The sequence below is a fragment of the Salarias fasciatus genome, unplaced genomic scaffold (assembly GCF_902148845.1).
Source record: "Salarias fasciatus unplaced genomic scaffold, fSalaFa1.1, whole genome shotgun sequence".
NCBI classification, from domain to species: domain Eukaryota; kingdom Metazoa; phylum Chordata; class Actinopteri; order Blenniiformes; family Blenniidae; genus Salarias; species Salarias fasciatus.
In genome coordinates, this window is record NW_021941252.1 from 147,084 (window position 1) to 164,583 (window position 17,500).

Consider the following 17,500-nt stretch of genomic DNA (forward strand, 5'->3'; position numbering starts at 1 on the left):
CCTTCACGCTCAGGTATGTGCGGCTCCGCCCCCCCGGCTCACCCCCCTCTGCTCCGGCTCAGCATGTCCCTCCTCCCCCATGTGTCTCAGGGATCACTGGACGTGGACAGACAGATGCTCCGTCTGTCTCAGAGGAGACAGCGTCTGCGTCCCAAGCTGGAGGAGCTGCAGCTGCGAGTCGGTTCTCCACAGTACAGCAGCAGGGTTCCAGCCCACATCCGACAGCAGACAGAGAGCAAGGTGGGTCCGCGGGCCGTCCACAGGGTCCACGGGCCGTCTCCAGGGTCCGCGGGCCGTCCGCAGGCCGTCCCCAGGGTCCGCGGGCCGTCCTCAGGGTCCGCGGGCCGTCCCCAGGGTCCGCGGGCCGTCCTCAGGGTCCACGGGCCGTCTCCAGGGTCCGCGGGCCGTTGGTTGGGGGGGGTTGTCAGTGCTGCTGAATCAGTGGAAGCCTGAATAAAGAAGACGACGAACAGAGACGGAAGCTCTGGTCTTCTCTTCTGCTGGGTTGGACTGGAGAGGAGAAGACGAGTTAGTGAGACTTGAAGGCTTTGACTGGAGGAAGTGACTGTTGATGGGAAGGATTTGTGTTTATGGTTTTCCGCGCACTGCGTCCGTCTCTAACCTGCCATGTCTTCCTGTCCACTCCGCTGTCTTCAGCTGTCAGCTCTACAGCAGGAGCTGAAGACCATCGAGGATCAGCTGAAGGAGCTGCAGGACAGACAAACTACAGAGTGACACGTGTCCACAGCTGGAGGCCACCTCTTCTACACCTGTCCTACACCTGTCCTACACCTGTCCACAGCTGTACAGACCTGTTAAATCATCCACCGGATTATTGATCTTAGTTTCAATGCTGCTGCAATAAATGAACAATGTAAAAGATGTCAAACGTTTCACTAGTTCTGTCTGTGCATCATTGCCTCCTGCTGTGCATCATTGCCTCCCGCTGTGCATCATTGCCTCCCGCTGTGCATCATTGCCTCCGCTGTGCATCATTGCCTCCTGCTGTGCATCATTGCCTCCCGCTGCATGCTGCAGGTGATCACAGGACAGGTTCAGACTGTTTCTCTTTCCTCAGACTGAAGCAGTGTGTTTGTCTCGGTCCGGGACTGTCCTCAGCCTGTAGCTGCAGTCGTTCAGGTTCAGGACGAAATTAAAAAGAAATAATTCTGGGACTAAAGTAATCGTTTTCATATGTAATGATGTGAATGAATCCCGGATGTGTGGAGAAGGGGGGGTTCGCGGTGTGAGTAACGGTCGTGGCGCTGCGGGCTCTTTTGGTCCTCGCGGCTCGCCGTAGCTCCAGACCGGAGGTGTCGCTCAGCGTCGGCCTGCCGGGAGGAAGATGCCGTCAGAGGAGCGGAGAGGAGAGCCATCCAGCGGGGGGAGCTGAAGGAGGACACCGGGGACACCGGGGCCGAAGCGCCGTGCGGCAGCCAGCGGGGACATGGTGGCAGGAGGCGGCTTCGGGCCGAGCCGGAGCCGCGGCGAAGCGGGGCTGCTGTGAAGGAAAGTCCGGGGCTTCAGCGGCTAACGGCGGCTAGCAGCGGCTAACGGCGGGGACGCCCGGCTCCGCCCGGACACAGCACCGAGTCCCGCCGGACACAGGTGAGTCGGTCCGCTCGCTCCGGAGAACCGGGGAACCGGGGAACCGTGTCCCCGCTGCTCGGTGCCAGCAGGCGGCTAACGGAACGTTAGCATGTGGAGGCAGCTGGCTGCATGGCTCTGGAGAGCAGCTGGAGAACCGCTGGAGAACATCTGGAGAACAGCTGGAGAACCGCTGGAGAACCTCTGGAGAACTCCAGCTCCTCTGGAGAACCTCTGGAGAACCTCTGGAGAGCAGCTGGAGAACCTCTGGAGAACCTCTGGAGAGCAGCTGGAGAACCGCTGGAGAACCTCTGGAGAACTCCAGCTGTTCTGGAGAACATCTGGGGAACATCAGCTCCTCCAGGTCTCTCTGGTCTCTCCCTTTCGTCATCATCAAGCTCACAGTGCGTTACAGCATTTAAAACAGAAATCACTCCCCCCACAACACACACACACACACACTCCTATGTTCATTTCTTACAATGAGACATGGCACTGAGCATCATGGGAAACTCCACCAATGGGGTCGTCCACACCGGGAGAGGTCATAGGTCAGGACTGCTGGGACACCGGCACCCCCCAGCCCACCAGACCGCGGCCCCCCACGGTGAGGACCCCCGAGCCAGGATGGGAGGACCTGCTCACCAGATCCCCCGGTGTGAAGGACCCCCCCCGCCCCCAAGTGTGAAGGACCCCCCCCCAGTGACCCCCCCCCCCCCCCCCGCCCCCAAGTGTGAAGGACCCCCCCCCCCCCCCCCCCCCCCCCCCAGTGTGAAGGACCCCCCCTCGGGAAGCACTGGCGTTAGAAATACATAACCTTTAGGATGTCAGATCTGTCAGGAGTTGGAACATTGTCGGGTTGGAAGGTTAAAAATTAAGTACAGAATCAATAACGATGAAGTGAGAGAAATGTAGGCGGCCAGCTAAAAGCCCGATTAAAAAGGTGTGTGTTTAAACTCCCTGTAAAAATCTGGACAGTCTCTGTGGACCTGAGGGTCTCCATCAGGCTGTTCCACAGGCGGGGGGGCCGTAGTGGCTAAAGGCCGCCTCACCGGGGTTCTGGTTCTGGTTCTGGTTCTGGTTCTGGTTCTGGTTCTGGATGATAGGTCGCTGCTAGAGGACCTGTGTCTGGAGGAGCAGGTGGAGGAGGTGGTGTCCACACTGAAGACTGGCTGGTCTCAGCTCAGACCATCAGACCCCGGACTCGGGGGGGGGCAGTGGGAGCTGGACTCTGTTCCTACCAGGCAGCTCCACGTTGTCTCAGAGGGAGGAGAGAGACAGTCACAGCTGGCTCCGCCCCCTCCCCCTCCACCTCCCCTCCGCTCCGCTCCGCCCTCCAGTCCTCTCGGGACGGCTTCACCGCCGGGCTGACGGAGCGCTGGTCCTCAGGTAGCCCCGCTCCGGGCCGTCTTCTGGTCTCCAGGAAGGTAAAGTGGCCCCATGAGGGACGGGTCTGAGCCGTCCTTCCTCCAGCTTGTGTCTAGTTTGAAGTGAGGGTTGGTAGTTTGAGTCCGCGTTGAGTCGGATGGCTGAGTGAGCGGCGTTTCCCGGCACTGCCTTGCCGGCCAGGAGCCGGTCAGACACGGCGACCCGGGAGCGGCGCTGCTGATTCAGCCCAGATGGCGTCCTGTCAGCAGGACTTCACAGGAGGAGTAGCTGAGCCGGAGCCCTGGCAGCAGGGGCGTGGGACGGGACGGGCCCGGGTTGTGAGCTCTAATCCCGCTCCACACTTTGAGCATGACGCCGTTTTAACGACCGTCTGGTTAAACGGTAAATAGAGCTTCAGAGCTCTGAGGGGATTGACTCTACGACACCTCAGCCGGCTCCACTGCGACCTGCAGGCCACGTGTTTCACACCCGGAGTGTGTGTGTGTGTGTGTGTGTGTGTGTGTGTTTGTGTGTGTTTCAGTGTTTCAGTTCAGCCTTAACTGTTGTGATCTCCTCGTCCTCCTCACAGGATTACTGTGAGCCTGTTCAGCCTCCGTTGACCCCCTCTGCCCCCCCCAGCCTGAATGGTGAACCCTGGGTTGTCTCTCGGTGTGTTGGAGGCAGGGTGACCTTTGACCACCTGGCAGAAGGTAAACAGAGGAGCAGTCCTCTGATCCTCTGCTCCCGCTTTTCAAACATGATGGAGGTTTGAATGTTTCTACTGCTGCTGGAGGAAACGACCCGCTGTCAGTGGGGGGGTCGACCTCTCTCCGGGAGGCACTGCTTCCATCCACCCTGTCAGCAGGATGGTGGGGGGTGGGGGGGGTGGGGGTCTGGGTGAGGCGGGACGGTGTGGGGGGGTCTGGGTGAGGCAGGGCAGTGTGGGGGGTTCTGGGTGAGGTGGGACGGTGGGGGGGGTCTGGGTGAGGCAGGGCAGTGTGGGGGGGTCTGGGTGAGGTGGGACGGTGGGTGGGGGGGGGTCTGGGTGAGGCAGGGCAGTGTGGGGGGGTTTTGGGTGAGGTGGGACGGTGGGGGGGTCTGGGTGAGGCAGCACGTCCTGCCGGACCCTCTGGACGCCTCAGATAAAGTGACCCCAGAACGGCGGGGTCGTTTTCCCACACAGACACCAGGAAGAGCTGGTTTATCAGCTGCTGTCAGCTGTCACGCTCCCATTCCTGTTTCTCCGTCACAAAACCAACGAAAGTGACGCTGTAGGATCCACACCGCCGTCCGCCTGTAACGCCGGTGTTCCTCTCAGTGTTCACATGTAACAGCAGCTGTGGTCAGATTACAACTGAACAACAGGTGTGACACCTTCAGGTGTGGAAAGCAGCCACAGACCACCACCTGTACATCCCCTGTAGCGCCCCCTGTAGTGCCGCCTGTAGCGCCTCCTGTAGCGCCGCCTGTAGCGCCCCCTGTCGCGCCCCCTGTAGCGCCTCCTGTAGTGCCCTGTAGCGCCTCCTGTAGCGCCGCCTGTAGTGCCCTGTAGCGCTCCCTGTAGCGCCCCCTGTAGCGCCGCCTGTAGTGCCCTGTAGCGCCGCCTGTAGCGCCGCCTGTAGCGCCTCCTGTAGCGCCTCCTGTAGCGCCGCCTGTAGCGCCCCCTGTAGCGCCTCCTGTAGCGCCCCCTGTAGCACCTCCTGTAGCGCCCCCTGTAGCGCCTCCTGTAGCGCCGCCTGTAGCGCCTCCTGTAGCGCCGCCTGTAGCGCCGCCTGTAGCGCCTCCTGTAGCGCCGCCTGTAGTGCCCTGTAGCGCCGCCTGTAGTGCCCTGTAGCGCCGCCTGTAGTGCCTCCTGTAGCGCCCCCTGTAGCGCCGCCTGTAGTGCCCTGTAGCGCCGCCTGTAGCGCCGCCTGTAGTGCCCCCTGTAGCGCCCCCTGTAGCGCCCCCTGTAGCGCCTCCTGTAGCGCCTCCTGTAGCGCCGCCTGTAGCGCCCCCTGTAGCACCTCCTGTAGCGCCGCCTGTAGTGCCCTGTAGCGCCGCCTGTAGTGCCGCCTGTAGTGCCCTGTAGCGCCCCCTCAGGGCGTTCCTTCCTGTCTTAATCCGGGTGTCAGCTGGACACCTGTCCAGCTCAGAGCTGCTAACAGGATCAGCAGCCTGAGAGGATCTGCTCAGGCTATTTACGGACGCCCTCGCCTCCTCAGTACTCTGTCTTTGTGAAAGCTCAAACACATGAACCCTGGTCTGAACCCTGTGCAGTGTGAAGTGCTGGTGATCCAAACAGGAAGTGAAGCGTGTAGCCATGGTGACACGAGGCAGGTGCTCACCGTCAGGTTTCAGTCCGAACGGGGTCAGTGATGGTTGTCTTTGTGTCTTCTGTCCTGCTCCTGGACCCGCCGACTGTCCGTCTGTCCCGTCCGGTTGAATGCTTCTGGGGTTGTGTGGTGCTGCAGTTGCAGGACCTTGTTGGTTTGGTCCACATCCTGAGGGAATGAAGTCAAACGAAGTCTTCATCAGTGGACCAGAACCTCCGGACTGGTCAGGCTCCTGTCTCTGTGGGTCTGACGGTGGACCGGCGCTCGGGCTGGTTCTGATCTGCTCTTCCTGTTGCCGGCTGAGCCCTGTACAGCCCGTGTCCTGGATGAAAGTTTGTTGTATAGAAGGGAGCTGCGGTGCACTGACATCTTGTTCTCCTGCTCTGTTGGCAGAATGCTCGCTGAAGGATAACGCCCGAGTCCGAGTCCCTCTGCTGGTCCTCAGTCAGCTCCGGCTCAGCTCCAGCTCAGCTCCGGCTCAGCTCCGGCTCAGCTCCGGCTCAGCTCCGGCTCAGCTCCGGCTCTGCAGGATTTCATGGACTGCATGTGTTCCACAGGACCTCGTTGTGGAATGGTTTTGAAGTGGACTCTTGCTGTCCCGGCTCCCTCCTGACTGGACGGACGTGATGAAGTAGCCGTGGTGGGATCTGTAGTCGCCCCCCTCTGAGATCGTTCTGAAGAGTCCTCAGTCTGACCCCAGTCCCGGTTCCCCGCCTGCCCCGTCCCCCCTGCGCCGTCTTTAGGCCATGGTTCGGAAGAAAGGTTCCCTGATCCTCTGTGGAGCCTTCCTGTTCGTGGCCTGGAACGCTCTGCTGCTGCTCTACCTGTGGGGCGCCCCCCCGTCGGCCGCCCCGCGGAAGGCGGCGGCGCCGAGCCCGGAGGGAAGGAGGAGTGGGGCGTGGGCCGGGGGAAGGGCGGGGGGGCCAACCTGGCCGGGGAGGTGATCCGGCTGGCTGAGGAGGTGGAGGTGCAGCTGGAGACCCAGAAGAAGCTCCTGAAGCAGATCGAGAGCCACCGGGCGGCGTGGGCCCAGCAGAAGGACGTGGGGAAGAGGGAGGTCGACGGCGGGAAGGGGGTCCGTGAAGCCGCCGCTCAAAACCCCCCAAAGACCCCTCCTCCTGCCGGGGCCAAAGACCAGCAGGACCGCAAACCCCCCGCTCCCACGGCGGCTCCAGACTCCAGGTCAGACCGGCACCCGGCCACCCAGACCGAGGAGGACGTCACCAACGGGAAGGGAGCGGCGGCCGGTCCCGGGACCGGTCCCGGGCCCGGTCCAGAAGTGGTCATTCCCATCCTGGTGATCGCCTGTGACCGAGTGACGGTGAAGCGCAGCCTGGACAAACTCATCCAGTTCCGCCCCTCCCCCGAGCTCCACCCCATCATCGTCAGCCAGGACTGCGGCCACGCCGAGACGGCTCGCGTGATTGGCTCGTACGGGGAGCAGGTGACCCACATCCGGCAGCCGGACCTGTCCGACATCAGGGTCCGGCCCGAGCACAGGAAGTTCCAGGGATACTACAAGATCGCGCGGCACTACCGCTGGGCGCTCAACCAGGTGTTCCACACCTTCTCCCAGTCCACCGTGGTCATCGTGGAGGACGACCTGGAGGTGAGGGGGGCGGGGCGACCTGGGGGGGGCGGGGTGACCTGGGGGCGGGGTGACCTGAAGGTGAGGGGGGGTGGGGTGACCTGGGGGGTGGGCAGGGTGACCTGGGGGGTGGGCAGGGAGACCTGGAGGTGAGGGGGGCGGGGTGACCTGGGGGCGGGGTGACCAGAAGGTGAGGGGGGGGGGGCAGGGTGACCTGGAGGTGAAGGGGGGGCAGGGTGACCTGGGAGTGGGGTGACCAGAAGGTGAGGGGGGGACAGGGTGACCTGGGGGGGGGCAGGGTGAAACCAAACTATTATTAAGCATTTTCAATATGTGACTGTACAGTGCAGTCTGTGTGTGTGTGTGTGTGTGTGTGTGTGTGTGTGTGTGTGGGGGGGGGGGGTGCGCGCGTCCTGACATCTGACACCTGTCAGGTTCAAAAGGAAAGCTAAACATATCTCGTCACTCCTGAAATCCTCCAAAGAAAAAGCTCCCACTCAGACGTGCTGAAATAGCATGAGTGCAGGAGAGAACCTGGTCCTTCATCTGGACCAGGACCAGGGTTAGAACCAGGCCAGGACCAGCCTCCAGCAGGACTTCCTGCTGTGGACCAAGCAGCAGGAAGACGAGGCGGAGTTGTGTTCGGTGTGTGTCAGCAGTGCAGAGGTAGTCAGCAGCTTCCTGTGGGAGTTTCCACCGCTCCAGCTCCATCCTGAGGTCAGGACCCCTCAGGACCCCTCAGGAACCCTCAGGACCCCTCAGGACCCCTCAGGAACCCTCAGGACCCCTCTCTCTCTGCCCTCCAGCTCCGCTGCTCTCTCACATCGTATCCTGTCAGCACAGAGTGAGCGTTGAACACCAGGTTGAGTCAGGGTCTAGTTGCATGGTGGATGTGGTCATTTGGTTCCTCTGTTCCGCTGTAAACATTCCTCGGGTTCCACACATCAGAACATGTGGCGTTCCGGAGCCAGCTGGAGCCAGGAGAGTCCGGTCCAGCTGCTTTTCATAGAGAACTCACATGACTCACAGTTTCCCACTGAGTCACAGCTCGTCCTCAAGAGTCCTCACGTCTCAGAGACAGACGTCTGCCGCTGGCAGCACAGCGTCCTCCACCCGAGGGACACTGTCCCCCACAGTCCACACTGTCCCCCACAGTCCACACTGTCTCCTAGAGTCAGTTCATCAATGCAGACGAGGCGTTTGAGGACCTCTGTAAGTTTCAGTTCATGTCTTCTTTGTTTGAAGTCGTTCTGATTCTTTAAAATTCTTCTCAGTTTTCATGTTTTCACACGTTTCACCTTGAAAAACCTCTCAAGTGATTAAGAGGGTCTTAAGACTCATAAGCGAGTCTTCTTGAATTGTGAAGCTGCAGTTTCCTCCTGCTCCAGTCTTCTCACACGCTGGGAACAGGATTAGACCGGACCGTGACGTCCAGACTGGCACTCCTGCAGCGCCTGGAAACCCGCTTCCCCTCATATACCCTGGGACTGTTTTTACAGGATCCCTGCCTGGCTGTGTTTCCTGGCTGCTTTCCAGTACAGTACCGGAGTCCGTTAACCCTCGCACTGCTGGAACAAACAGTAGAGCACTGTCCTCCTGCAGGAGGTGGAGGCCGTGTGATCGCTGCCTCGGCTCTCCGGGACCTCTCTGGACCTTCTGTTGGGTCTCTGAGGGTCTCATTAGATCTTGTAGACTGGAGATTCACCGGTCAGAGACTCGCCGGTCGGAGACCACAGAGCCAACTCAAAGCGATCTCTAGCTGGTCCTGAGCAGCTGCTCATCGTCCGGTTGAAGACTGTTGTTGAAGAAAAGGACAGCAGATTGGAGTTTGGACGTCGCTTCCTGTTGTCTCTACAATGATCAGCACTGTTACCAGTTGCTAAAGTGTGTCCTCTCCCCTCCTCTAGGTGGCGCCGGACTTCTTTGAGTATTTCCGGGCGCTGTACCCCGTCCTGCACTCGGACCCCAGCCTGTGGTGCGTGTCTGCCTGGAACGATAACGGCCGGGACGCCCTGGTGGACCCGTCCAGGGCGCAGCTGCTGTACCGGACCGACTTCTTCCCGGGTCTGGGCTGGATGCTGCTGAAGGAGGTGTGGGAGGAGCTGGAGCCCAAGTGGCCCTCGGCATTCTGGGACGATTGGATGCGTCAGCCAGAGCAGAGGAAGGACCGCTCGTGCGTCCGGCCCGAAATCTCGAGAACGATCACCTTCGGCAGGAAAGGTGTGAGTCTGGGTCAGTTCTTTGACCAGTACCTTCGCCACATTAAGCTCAACACTGAATTTGTGCCTTTTACCAAACATGACCTGTCTTATTTGCTCAAAGAGAAGTATGACGAAAAGTTTATCAAAGAGGTTTACGAGGCTCCGCTGGTGAAGATGGAAGAGCTGCAGCAGACGGGGGCCCTCAGGGGCCCCGGGCCCTACCGGGTGCAGTACTCCAGCAGGGACACTTTCAAAGTGTTCGCTCGGAACCTGGGCGTCATGGACGACCTGAAGTCTGGAGTGCCCCGCACGGGCTACAGGGGCGTGGTCAGCTTCCTGTACCGCGGGCGGCGGGTGTTCCTGGCCCCGCCGGCGGACTGGAGGCAGTACGACACCAGCTGGAGCTGAGGGGTGTGGACGAGGGGGCCGGCGCCCTCCCAGACCAAAGAATCCCGAGGACTCACAGCTCCACCAGGAGGGAACCAGCACGCTGCTGCGGGTCCGCCGAGTCAGCCCCGCCTCCCAACGCTCTCTGGCCATGTGCCTTGCTCTCTGGGTCCTTGTTGTTTGGTGTGTTTTTATTCCTGTGGCCAAATGTAGACTTCAGATTCACTTCATTGGAATCATCAGCAGTGTCAGTGAAACCTCAGAGCAGGAGGGTCACAGTGATCCGGATCTTCTCACGTCTCCAGGCTGTGTTCACCCTGAAAGAGTCCCCCACGGGGCGGAGCTCAGAGCAGGTCACCACACTAACAACGGGACCATCACCGGGGGGGAGGCTTCACTCTGATGAGATTCATCAGGAACTGGCAGCCTGTCTGGCAGAGTGACGATGTTAGTCCGGTCCACCAGGCCCCCGTTGTGACCTCTGACGGCTCCTCCCTGTGTGAACGCAGCCTGGACGTGGAGAAGCTTCCGGCGCCACATACCTGCTCTGCTTTACTGTCCCCACGGGACACCACGCTCTCATCGCACAGCCGTGTTGTAAACATCCCCAGCAGGACGGGAATGCCGGCGACACATGAAGGAGACAAGAGTGAAGGAAGCGTCAAATGAAGCTGGAGTCAAATTCCAGCAGAGCGGGGTGCAGGAGGCTGAGGTCTCCGTTCAGGGGTGTCTGACTCGCTTCAGCACAAGTCTAATTCCAAACCAGGTCCTCTGTCTGGAGCGCACGTCTTCTCTGATGCATTTCTGCTGTTTTTCTGCAGGGAGATGTGAAAATGTTGATAATTGACTTCAAGCGAACATGAATTCTCCGTCTCAGTCCCACTAATCCGCCAGCAGCTCCCATCAGTGCCCGTCTGGGAACGCTGGGAAGCTCTGCAAAGGAACGGAGAAGCACTTTCTTCTTTTAACAATGACGGGAGGGTCTCCAGTCCTGGACGGTCTTTGGTTCTGGAGGGTCTCCAGTCCTGGACGGTCTTCGGTTCTGGAGGGTCTCCTGTCCTGGACGGTCTTCGGTTCTGGAGGGTCTCCAGTCCTGGACGGTCTTCGGTTCTGGAGGGTCTCCGGTCCTGGACGGTCTTCAGTTCTGGAGGGTCTCCAGTCCTGGACGGTCTTCAGTTCTGGAGGGTCTCCAGTCCTGGACGGTCTTCAGTTCTGGAGGGTCTCCAGTCCTGGACGGACCCTGTAATCAGATGTGTTCCAGCAGAAGCAGGGCTGGAGTCCTCCCAGCCGTCCAGATGTTGACACCCCTGCCGGAGAGGCTGAGTTGAAGCCCCGCCCTCTGCTGTGGGGGTCTTGATGGCTGGAGGGTCTCAGAGGCCCTCCAGCTGAAGGTCTACATGAAGGCTGTGGTTCTTGTGAAGGATGTTGTGGGAGGTGGTGACGCAGGCGGAAAGCTTCTGGCTGCTCTGGACGTGGCTCTGGGGGTCTCAGTCCCACTCTGGATGCTGATGTGTAAAACCACTGCCTGACGTCTTCATAACTTTAATACATTATAAATAAAATCTACTATTTTGATATCAGTCCACACCTTCAAAGAGTCTGTCTTCATTGATCCAGGACACTTTGGCTGAGTGTGTTAAATGAAATAATCTGAGGTCCAGGGTGATCTGGTCCATGTCAGACCAGAAGAGACAGGACGGGGATTATGGGACCACAGATTGGTGTGAGGACGGACGCGCAACACCGACGTCAACAGATGATAAAAACCAATCCTAGTTATAGGGGTGACAGTTGCTCAGTTGGTAGAGTCTTGTAACCAGAAGGTTGGCGGTTTGATCCCCGCTCCCGCAGGCGTAAAACTGTCGTGTCCTTGGGCACCTTCCCTAAGTATGGAAGTAGTGTTAGAGTGAATGGTTGGTGGTGGTGGGAGGCACCGATGGTGCAGATTGGCAGCCTCGCTTCCGTCAGTCTGCCCCAGGGCAGCTGTGGCTACAGCAGCAGCTTCCCACCACCCAGTATGGAGAGAATGAATAATGCAATGTAAAGCATCTTCGAGTGTCCAGAAAAGTGCTGTATAAAACCAATGCATTATTATTATTAATGTGTGGAATAAAACTCAAAAATCACACCCAGATTTTAACAGATTGTTCTGGTTTAAAATGTAGTAGTTTTGGTAAAAGTATCTTCCTCTGGCCTTCAGGACCGATAACTAAAACCTCAGTCTTGTCCTGGTGGAGCTGCAGGAAATGCACTGCTATCCATGACTTGATGTCTGAGATCCAGTTAAAAAGGGTTTCTATTGGCCCTGAGTCATCAGGAGACACGGCCATGAACAGCTGAGCACCATCAGAGCAACTATGGAAACTGAAGAACAGCTGAGTATCATCACAGTAACTATGGAAACCGATGCCTTGTCTCCTGATGACGTCCCTTAGAGGAAGCTTGTAGAGGTTAAGAAGAATGGGACCTAAAACTGAACCTTGGGGAACCCCACACCTAATTTCATGGGTTCCTGAGGAACATGTATCCAAACTTACGTACATAAAAACATCGATCTGTGAGAGAAGAACTGAACCAGCGCAGAACGGTAGCAGAGAGGCCCAGCAGGTGTCTCAGTTATTAAAATGTGATGGTCTGCTGTATCAAAAGCGGTACTCAGGTCCTGTAGAACCAACACTGCGTTTTTTATTGTCTAAATTCCACCTGGTGTCATTTAAAATCTTTCACAGGGCGTCTCGGTACTGTGGTTCACTCTAAAACCAGACTGGTGTCTTCCTAAAATGCCATTTCTGATTAAAAAGTCACTTGGGTAAAAATCAGCCTTTCCAAAACTTTACTCAAAAATGGTCCGTTGGATCCAGGTCTGCAGTTATTAAGAGCATTCGGGTCTGAACTGCTCTTCTTCAGAAGCGGCTGCACCACCGCCGTTTTAAAGAGAGCAGTCCATGATATTTAAAAACTGTTCCTCCATAAACAGAAGCTGCAGTGGCGGGAATGGGATCTGAAGGCGGGTTGTCGGTTGAACTCCATCAGCCAGGTCCAACACAAACCAGAGGAGAGCAGGCCAGCTGAAGCTTCTGCAGCTGCTCATCTCCACGCTGCTCGCAAAGCCGCTCGCTTCGTCCTGTCCGGCCACGTCACTATGACGTACATGAAGTAGCGCCGCCGTCTCCTGAAGGACCTGCAGAGTGTGGCCGCGGAGGTGCCTGACTGAAAGCCTGTCTCCGCCTGGAGGCTTCCGGTGGGTTTTGTGTTCTCGGTAGTGTTTTTTCCGCGGTGTGTGAGGACCGGGCTGCCCCCCCCCCTCCAGACAGCTGGAGCCGGCTCCTCTTCACCTCACTGCGCTCTGGATCCGCGGCAGGAGGAGGACGCCTTCCCGCCACCGCCACGTGCCTCTGCTCACGTGCAGTGTTGTTGCTGTCAGTGACCGTCTGGAGAGTTCGAAAGGTACTGTGTGTGTGTGTGTGTGTGTGTGTGTGTGTGTGTGTGTGTGTGTGTGTGTGTGTGTGTGTGTGTGTGTGTGTGTGTGTGTGTGTGTGTGTGAGAGGGAGATAGAAATTCAGTTTCTCTCCTGAGTGTTCTCCAGTTCCCGTCTTGAGTTGAACTCGCTGAATGACGTTCTCCCCCCCTGTTGTCAGATGTCGTGTTTTGGCGCTGACCTGAAGTTCTGTCCGGAGTGTGGGAACGTTCTCCCGCTCCCTGGGCCTTCCTAACGTGGTGCGCTGCCCCCGCTGCTGCTTCTGCATCCCGGTGTCAGGTAGAGCAGCGGAGAACCCCGGAACACGCGGGTGTTTGTAGCTGCTTCTCGTGTGGATCCAGACCTTCACCTCAAGTTCTCCTGAAGGAACGTGTTCCGCCGTGTGTTTGTTCTCCAGAGTTCTCCGGCCAGGAGATCCGTTCCACCGTGACCTTCAACCCTGAGGAGCAGAGCTCGGCGGTCCTGGAGGAGGAGCGGGACTCGGAGCTGAAGGGTCCCGTGGTGAGAGCGGAACGCCGTCCCGTGACTGCCGGCACGCTGCCGTCCCTCCTCCTCTTCCTCCTCTTCCTCATGTTCCTCCTGTTCGTTGGCGTTCTCCCCAGATCGACCGGCGCTGCTCCCGCTGCCACCGGGAGGGGATGATCTACCACACCCGGCAGATGAGGTCTGCGGACGAGGGACAGACCGTCTTCTTCACCTGCGTCCACTGCAGGTGAGCGCGGTTCTCCTGTAGAACGGTTCAACACAACCACCGCCAACCCTGACGGTGAAAACCAGCTGAAGAGGGAACGTTTCAGACTCAGATCACTGACCCGGTTCTACCGATCAATCCAGACCAGAACCGACACTAGAGCTTTATGTGCAGTAAAAGACTTTGTCCAGGATGGAACAGTGAGGAGAACGTTCCTTCCTATTCTCTGATCACAACCTCAATGAGGGTCGCTATGGCAACAGCGTGCCGCTGATGTTCTGCTCTCTCTGCTCTCAGGTTCCAGGAGAAGGAAGACTCCTGAGGAGACGTTCTGCTCCAGAACCCGCTCCAGACCGGACCCGGGGGCGTTCTGCTCCAGAACCCGCTCCAGACCGGATCCTGCTCTCTCTGCGCCGCCCCTGCAGCTTGTCCTTCTCAGATGTTCCAGAAATAAGTTCTTTGACTGTTCTCCTTCACTGCTTGTTTGGACTTTCGGGGGTTCTCCCAGGGTTCTCCAGCAGAGAACATGCTGACCTCTCCATGTTCCTCCTGTTCCACCAGCACTGAGAGGAGGCGTGGTACCTCCTCAGGACTGTTGTGCACGTTCTAAAACGTTCTGCTGAACTCTGAACTCGTCCTGTTCAGTCCCTGATTGAATGGACGGGAGGTTCTTCCATAAGTTCTTCTGTTCCCTGCAGAACATCCACGAACATCACGAATAAACCAACTAAAACAGATGTTTGCTTCTGGAGTTTGTTCTCAACTTCTGTCATGTTCTGTCAGGTTCTGCTGTGTTCTGCCTCTTGGTTCTGTAAGGTTCTGCCTGTTGGTTCTGTTGTGTTCTGCCTCTTGGTTCTGTTGTGTTCTGCCTCTTGGTTCTGTAAGGTTCTGCCTCTTGGTTCTGTAAGGTTCTGCCTCTTGGTTCTGTTGTGTTCTGCCTCTTGGTTCTGTTGTGTTCTGCCTCTTGGTTCTGTAAGGTTCTGCCTCTTGGTTCCACTGTGTTCTGACAGGTTCTGTTGTTCTGCTTTGTTCTGCCGGAGAACTCCATGTATTTGAAGATCCTGAAATGTTCTTCCACATTAAAACACAAATCAGAAACGGGGTGAAGCTTCAGAACTGCAGAGAGTCCATGACCCTTGACCCCTGCTGGACTCCCAGGCTGTCAGGGTCATTTAAATGATCCACTGGGATCAAGAAGGTCGTTTTCTTCCTGCCACTAAAGCAGAGGAGAGACTACAGTCCTCCAGGGTGTCTGTCCTCCAGGGTCTCTGTCCTCCAGGCTTTAGACGTGTCCCTGCTCCTGCAGACACGGATCAGTGAGGACAGCTTGAGGCTCAGGAAGGAGTCTGCTCCACTGTGTTCCATCTACATTAACTGTTGATATTCCTGAAACTTCCTGTTGTGATTTTTCTGATCAGAGCATTTTAATTAGGAATCAAGAGAACTCGAATTTCCTTTCAAAGCTTTTTTTTTTTTTTGGGGGGGGGGGGGGGTTCAAAATAAAGTTCCATGTAGACTAAGTAACACCACGTCGATGTCAAATACAGTTTTCAAATGGGGAAAAAGCCGTAACCCTAATTCTGTGATTTAATCACGACTGAAAAAACAGTCATCTTTCGACAGCTCGACATCAGCGAAGTGCAACAGTGTGATGAACTCTGACTGCTCCGCTTTCAGATGAACTATATCCTCAGAGTAAATGATTAAAGGTCGTGTTTTGGGGATAAAGATTCTCATGAACTGAAGGTTTTCCATTTGAGACATGTAGAGACATGTTCTCGCTCTGCCCGGCAGGTGGCGGCAGAGAGCCTCTCACTGAAGATGACGCTCTTTGCAGCTGGCGAAGAAGAAACGGACCAATGGCAGCCGCCGCATCAAGGAAGTGACGTCATGTCCAAACATGCCTGCCTGAAGCTGGAGGAAAGAGAAGAAGAAGAAGAAACTCGTTGAGTTCTAATTTATCGTGAAAGAAGAGGTAAACCCCCGGCTGGTCCGGGTTTCTGCTGGGTTTCTGGGTTTCGCCGCTCTGAGCTCCGGGTAAAGTCCTCCTCTACACACTAACAGGCTCTTTCACCTGAAGGATTTCAGGCGGAACATGAAGCTCCGAGTCCAGCTCCAGTGTAAGAACCTCCATGAGTACCTGAAGGAGCTGAACCCGGAGGTCCTGGACCGGCTGTACAACCACCCGGCCACCTGCCTGGCAGTGTACAGGTGGGACGCACGCACACACGCGCGCACACACGCACATCCCGGTGGTCCTGTTTCAGCTCTCGTGTCGTTCTGTCCTGTTCTCCAGAGAACTTCCGTCTCTGGCCAAGAACTACGTGATGCGGATGCTGTTCCTGGACCAGCCGCTCCCCCAGGCCGCCGTGGCCCTGTGGGTCAGGAAGGACAGCCACAGGTGGGTCTGGGGGGTCTGGGGGTTCTGGGTGGGTCTGGGGGGTCTGACGGGCCTGTCTCCCCCCTCAGGGACCATGAGGACTGTGTGTCGGTGCTGTCCGGCCTGCGCCTGTGGCACAGCCAGCAGCTGCAGGGGGGCCTGCAGGGCTACACCCTCAACCCCGTCTTCAAGGACAACCTGAGGACGGCTCTGCTGGGGGGGTAGGTGTCCCCGGGGTGGGGGTGGGGTGGCACATGTGACTGTGGCTGCGGTGGTCTAACGACGGTCTGCGTGGCCCCCAGGGGCCGGGCCTGGGCCGACGAGGGCAGCGCTCTGGGTCCGGACCGCCACGCCCGGGACATCGAGAGCCTGGACCGCTACGCCACGGAGCGCTGGGAGGTCATCCTGCAGTTCATGGTGGGCTCCCCCAGCGCCGTGAGCCAGGACCTGGCCCAGCTGCTGGTCCAGGCCGGGCTCATGAAGAGGTACTCCTCCAGGGGGGCTGGGGGGGGGTCCAGCTCCACCCTCTGAGCCTGCATCAGTCCTTCAAAGGTTTCCTGGTAAAGCTAATCGTCCCGTCCCCTCCCGTCCCCTCCCGTCCCCTCCCGTCCCTCCCGTCCCCTCCCGTCCTGTCCCTTCAGTGAGGTGGGGGAGGCGCCCTACATCACGTCTGCTGGCTTCCAGTTCCTCCTGCTGGACACCGCCTCTCAGCTGTGGTACTTCACCCTGCAGTACCTCAAGACTGCTCAGGTGAGTCTCCGTCCCCTCTGAGTCTCCTGGCTGGAGCCCCGGGTGGAGCCCCGGGTGGATCCCCGGGTGGAGCCCTGGGTGGAGCCCCGGGTGGAGCTGATGGTCCGTTGTCCTCCCAAATGGACGTCGTATGTGAGAGCAGCTCCTCAGGTCTCTGAGGGAACGTGGAGGTTCAGGTTCGGGTCCAGGTCTTCCTCTCTGCAGCAGCAGTCCTCAGTGTTCTATCTGCTGACCTCTGATCAGCAACGTCCCACTGCTCAGAGAGCCCCTCCCCCGGCCGGAGTCCCGCCCCGCCCGGCTGTGAGGCTCCTCCGCCTGCCGGTGTTGCAGATTAACTGGTGTCCGTGTTAACTGGTGACCAGCAGATGTTGAAAACGGTTCTAGTGAACCTTGATTTTCTACACTTACAGTAAATTTATCAGTTCAGAGTCTTTTCTGAGTCAGATTTTAACTAAGGCTGTGACTTTAACGCGTTAGTTACGATTAATTAATTACAGAAATTTTAACGCGATAAAAAAATTATCGCAAATTGTCGCGGAACGTTTGTCACCGGACGAGTTTCACCCGGACATATTTCGCTGTGACACAACAACGAAACAGCTCCCAACTTGGTGACTTTCTCGTTAAATCTGGCGACTTTCCAAAGCCTCCTGGCGACTTTTTTTGTCAAAAGCGACTAGCAACAAATTTAGCGACTTTTTCTGGAGCTCTGGAGACGTGACAGGACGTCTCGTTCTGCAGCTGCTGTCCTCAATGAG

The 17,500-nt window shown here is 57.7% G+C and overlaps 3 protein-coding genes and 2 long non-coding RNA genes across 6 annotated transcripts in view; all 5 read left to right on the plus strand.

Annotated features, from left to right (window-relative positions):
• Positions 1–1,066, plus strand: LOC115384536 (uncharacterized). Its single transcript, XR_003930892.1, has 3 exons — positions 1–13; positions 91–240; positions 658–1,066. It is a non-coding gene; the product is annotated as an uncharacterized LOC115384536 (long non-coding RNA).
• The window catches only part of LOC115384537 (uncharacterized), a 20,796-nt gene extending 5,931 nt beyond the window's left edge, over positions 1–14,865 (plus strand). The window contains exons 2-4 of the long non-coding RNA XR_003930894.1: positions 1,301–1,313; positions 3,160–3,162; positions 13,936–14,865. This is a non-coding gene — a long non-coding RNA (uncharacterized LOC115384537). The remainder of the gene's footprint in view (positions 1–1,300; positions 1,314–3,159; positions 3,163–13,935) is intronic.
• On the plus strand, positions 1,321–11,380 carry mgat1b (alpha-1,3-mannosyl-glycoprotein 2-beta-N-acetylglucosaminyltransferase b). Its single transcript, XM_030086803.1, is given in 4 exon segments — positions 1,321–1,608; positions 5,661–6,112; positions 6,115–6,876; positions 8,763–11,380. Coding segments are annotated over 3 exon segments (1,563 nt in total). The 5' UTR covers positions 1,321–1,608; positions 5,661–6,013; the 3' UTR covers positions 9,465–11,380.
• polr1h (RNA polymerase I subunit H) lies at positions 13,082–14,050 on the plus strand. Its single transcript, XM_030086809.1, is given in 5 exon segments — positions 13,082–13,153; positions 13,155–13,200; positions 13,319–13,422; positions 13,524–13,633; positions 13,910–14,050. Coding segments are annotated over 5 exon segments (357 nt in total). The 3' UTR covers positions 13,935–14,050.
• Positions 14,866–15,504: 639 nt separating the features above from the next.
• Positions 15,505–17,500, plus strand: part of gtf2h4 (general transcription factor IIH, polypeptide 4) — an 8,567-nt gene continuing 6,571 nt past the window's right edge. Inside the window, exons 1-6 of one of the 2 annotated variants that reach the window (XM_030086805.1) lie at positions 15,505–15,587; positions 15,677–15,823; positions 15,909–16,013; positions 16,082–16,213; positions 16,295–16,477; positions 16,634–16,742. In XM_030086805.1, coding sequence (XP_029942665.1) covers positions 15,708–15,823; positions 15,909–16,013; positions 16,082–16,213; positions 16,295–16,477; positions 16,634–16,742 — 645 coding nt within the window. In that variant the 5' untranslated portion in view covers positions 15,505–15,587; positions 15,677–15,707. The remainder of the gene's footprint in view (positions 15,588–15,676; positions 15,824–15,908; positions 16,014–16,081; positions 16,214–16,294; positions 16,478–16,633; positions 16,743–17,500) is intronic. The other variant, XM_030086804.1, reaches the window with a different exon arrangement.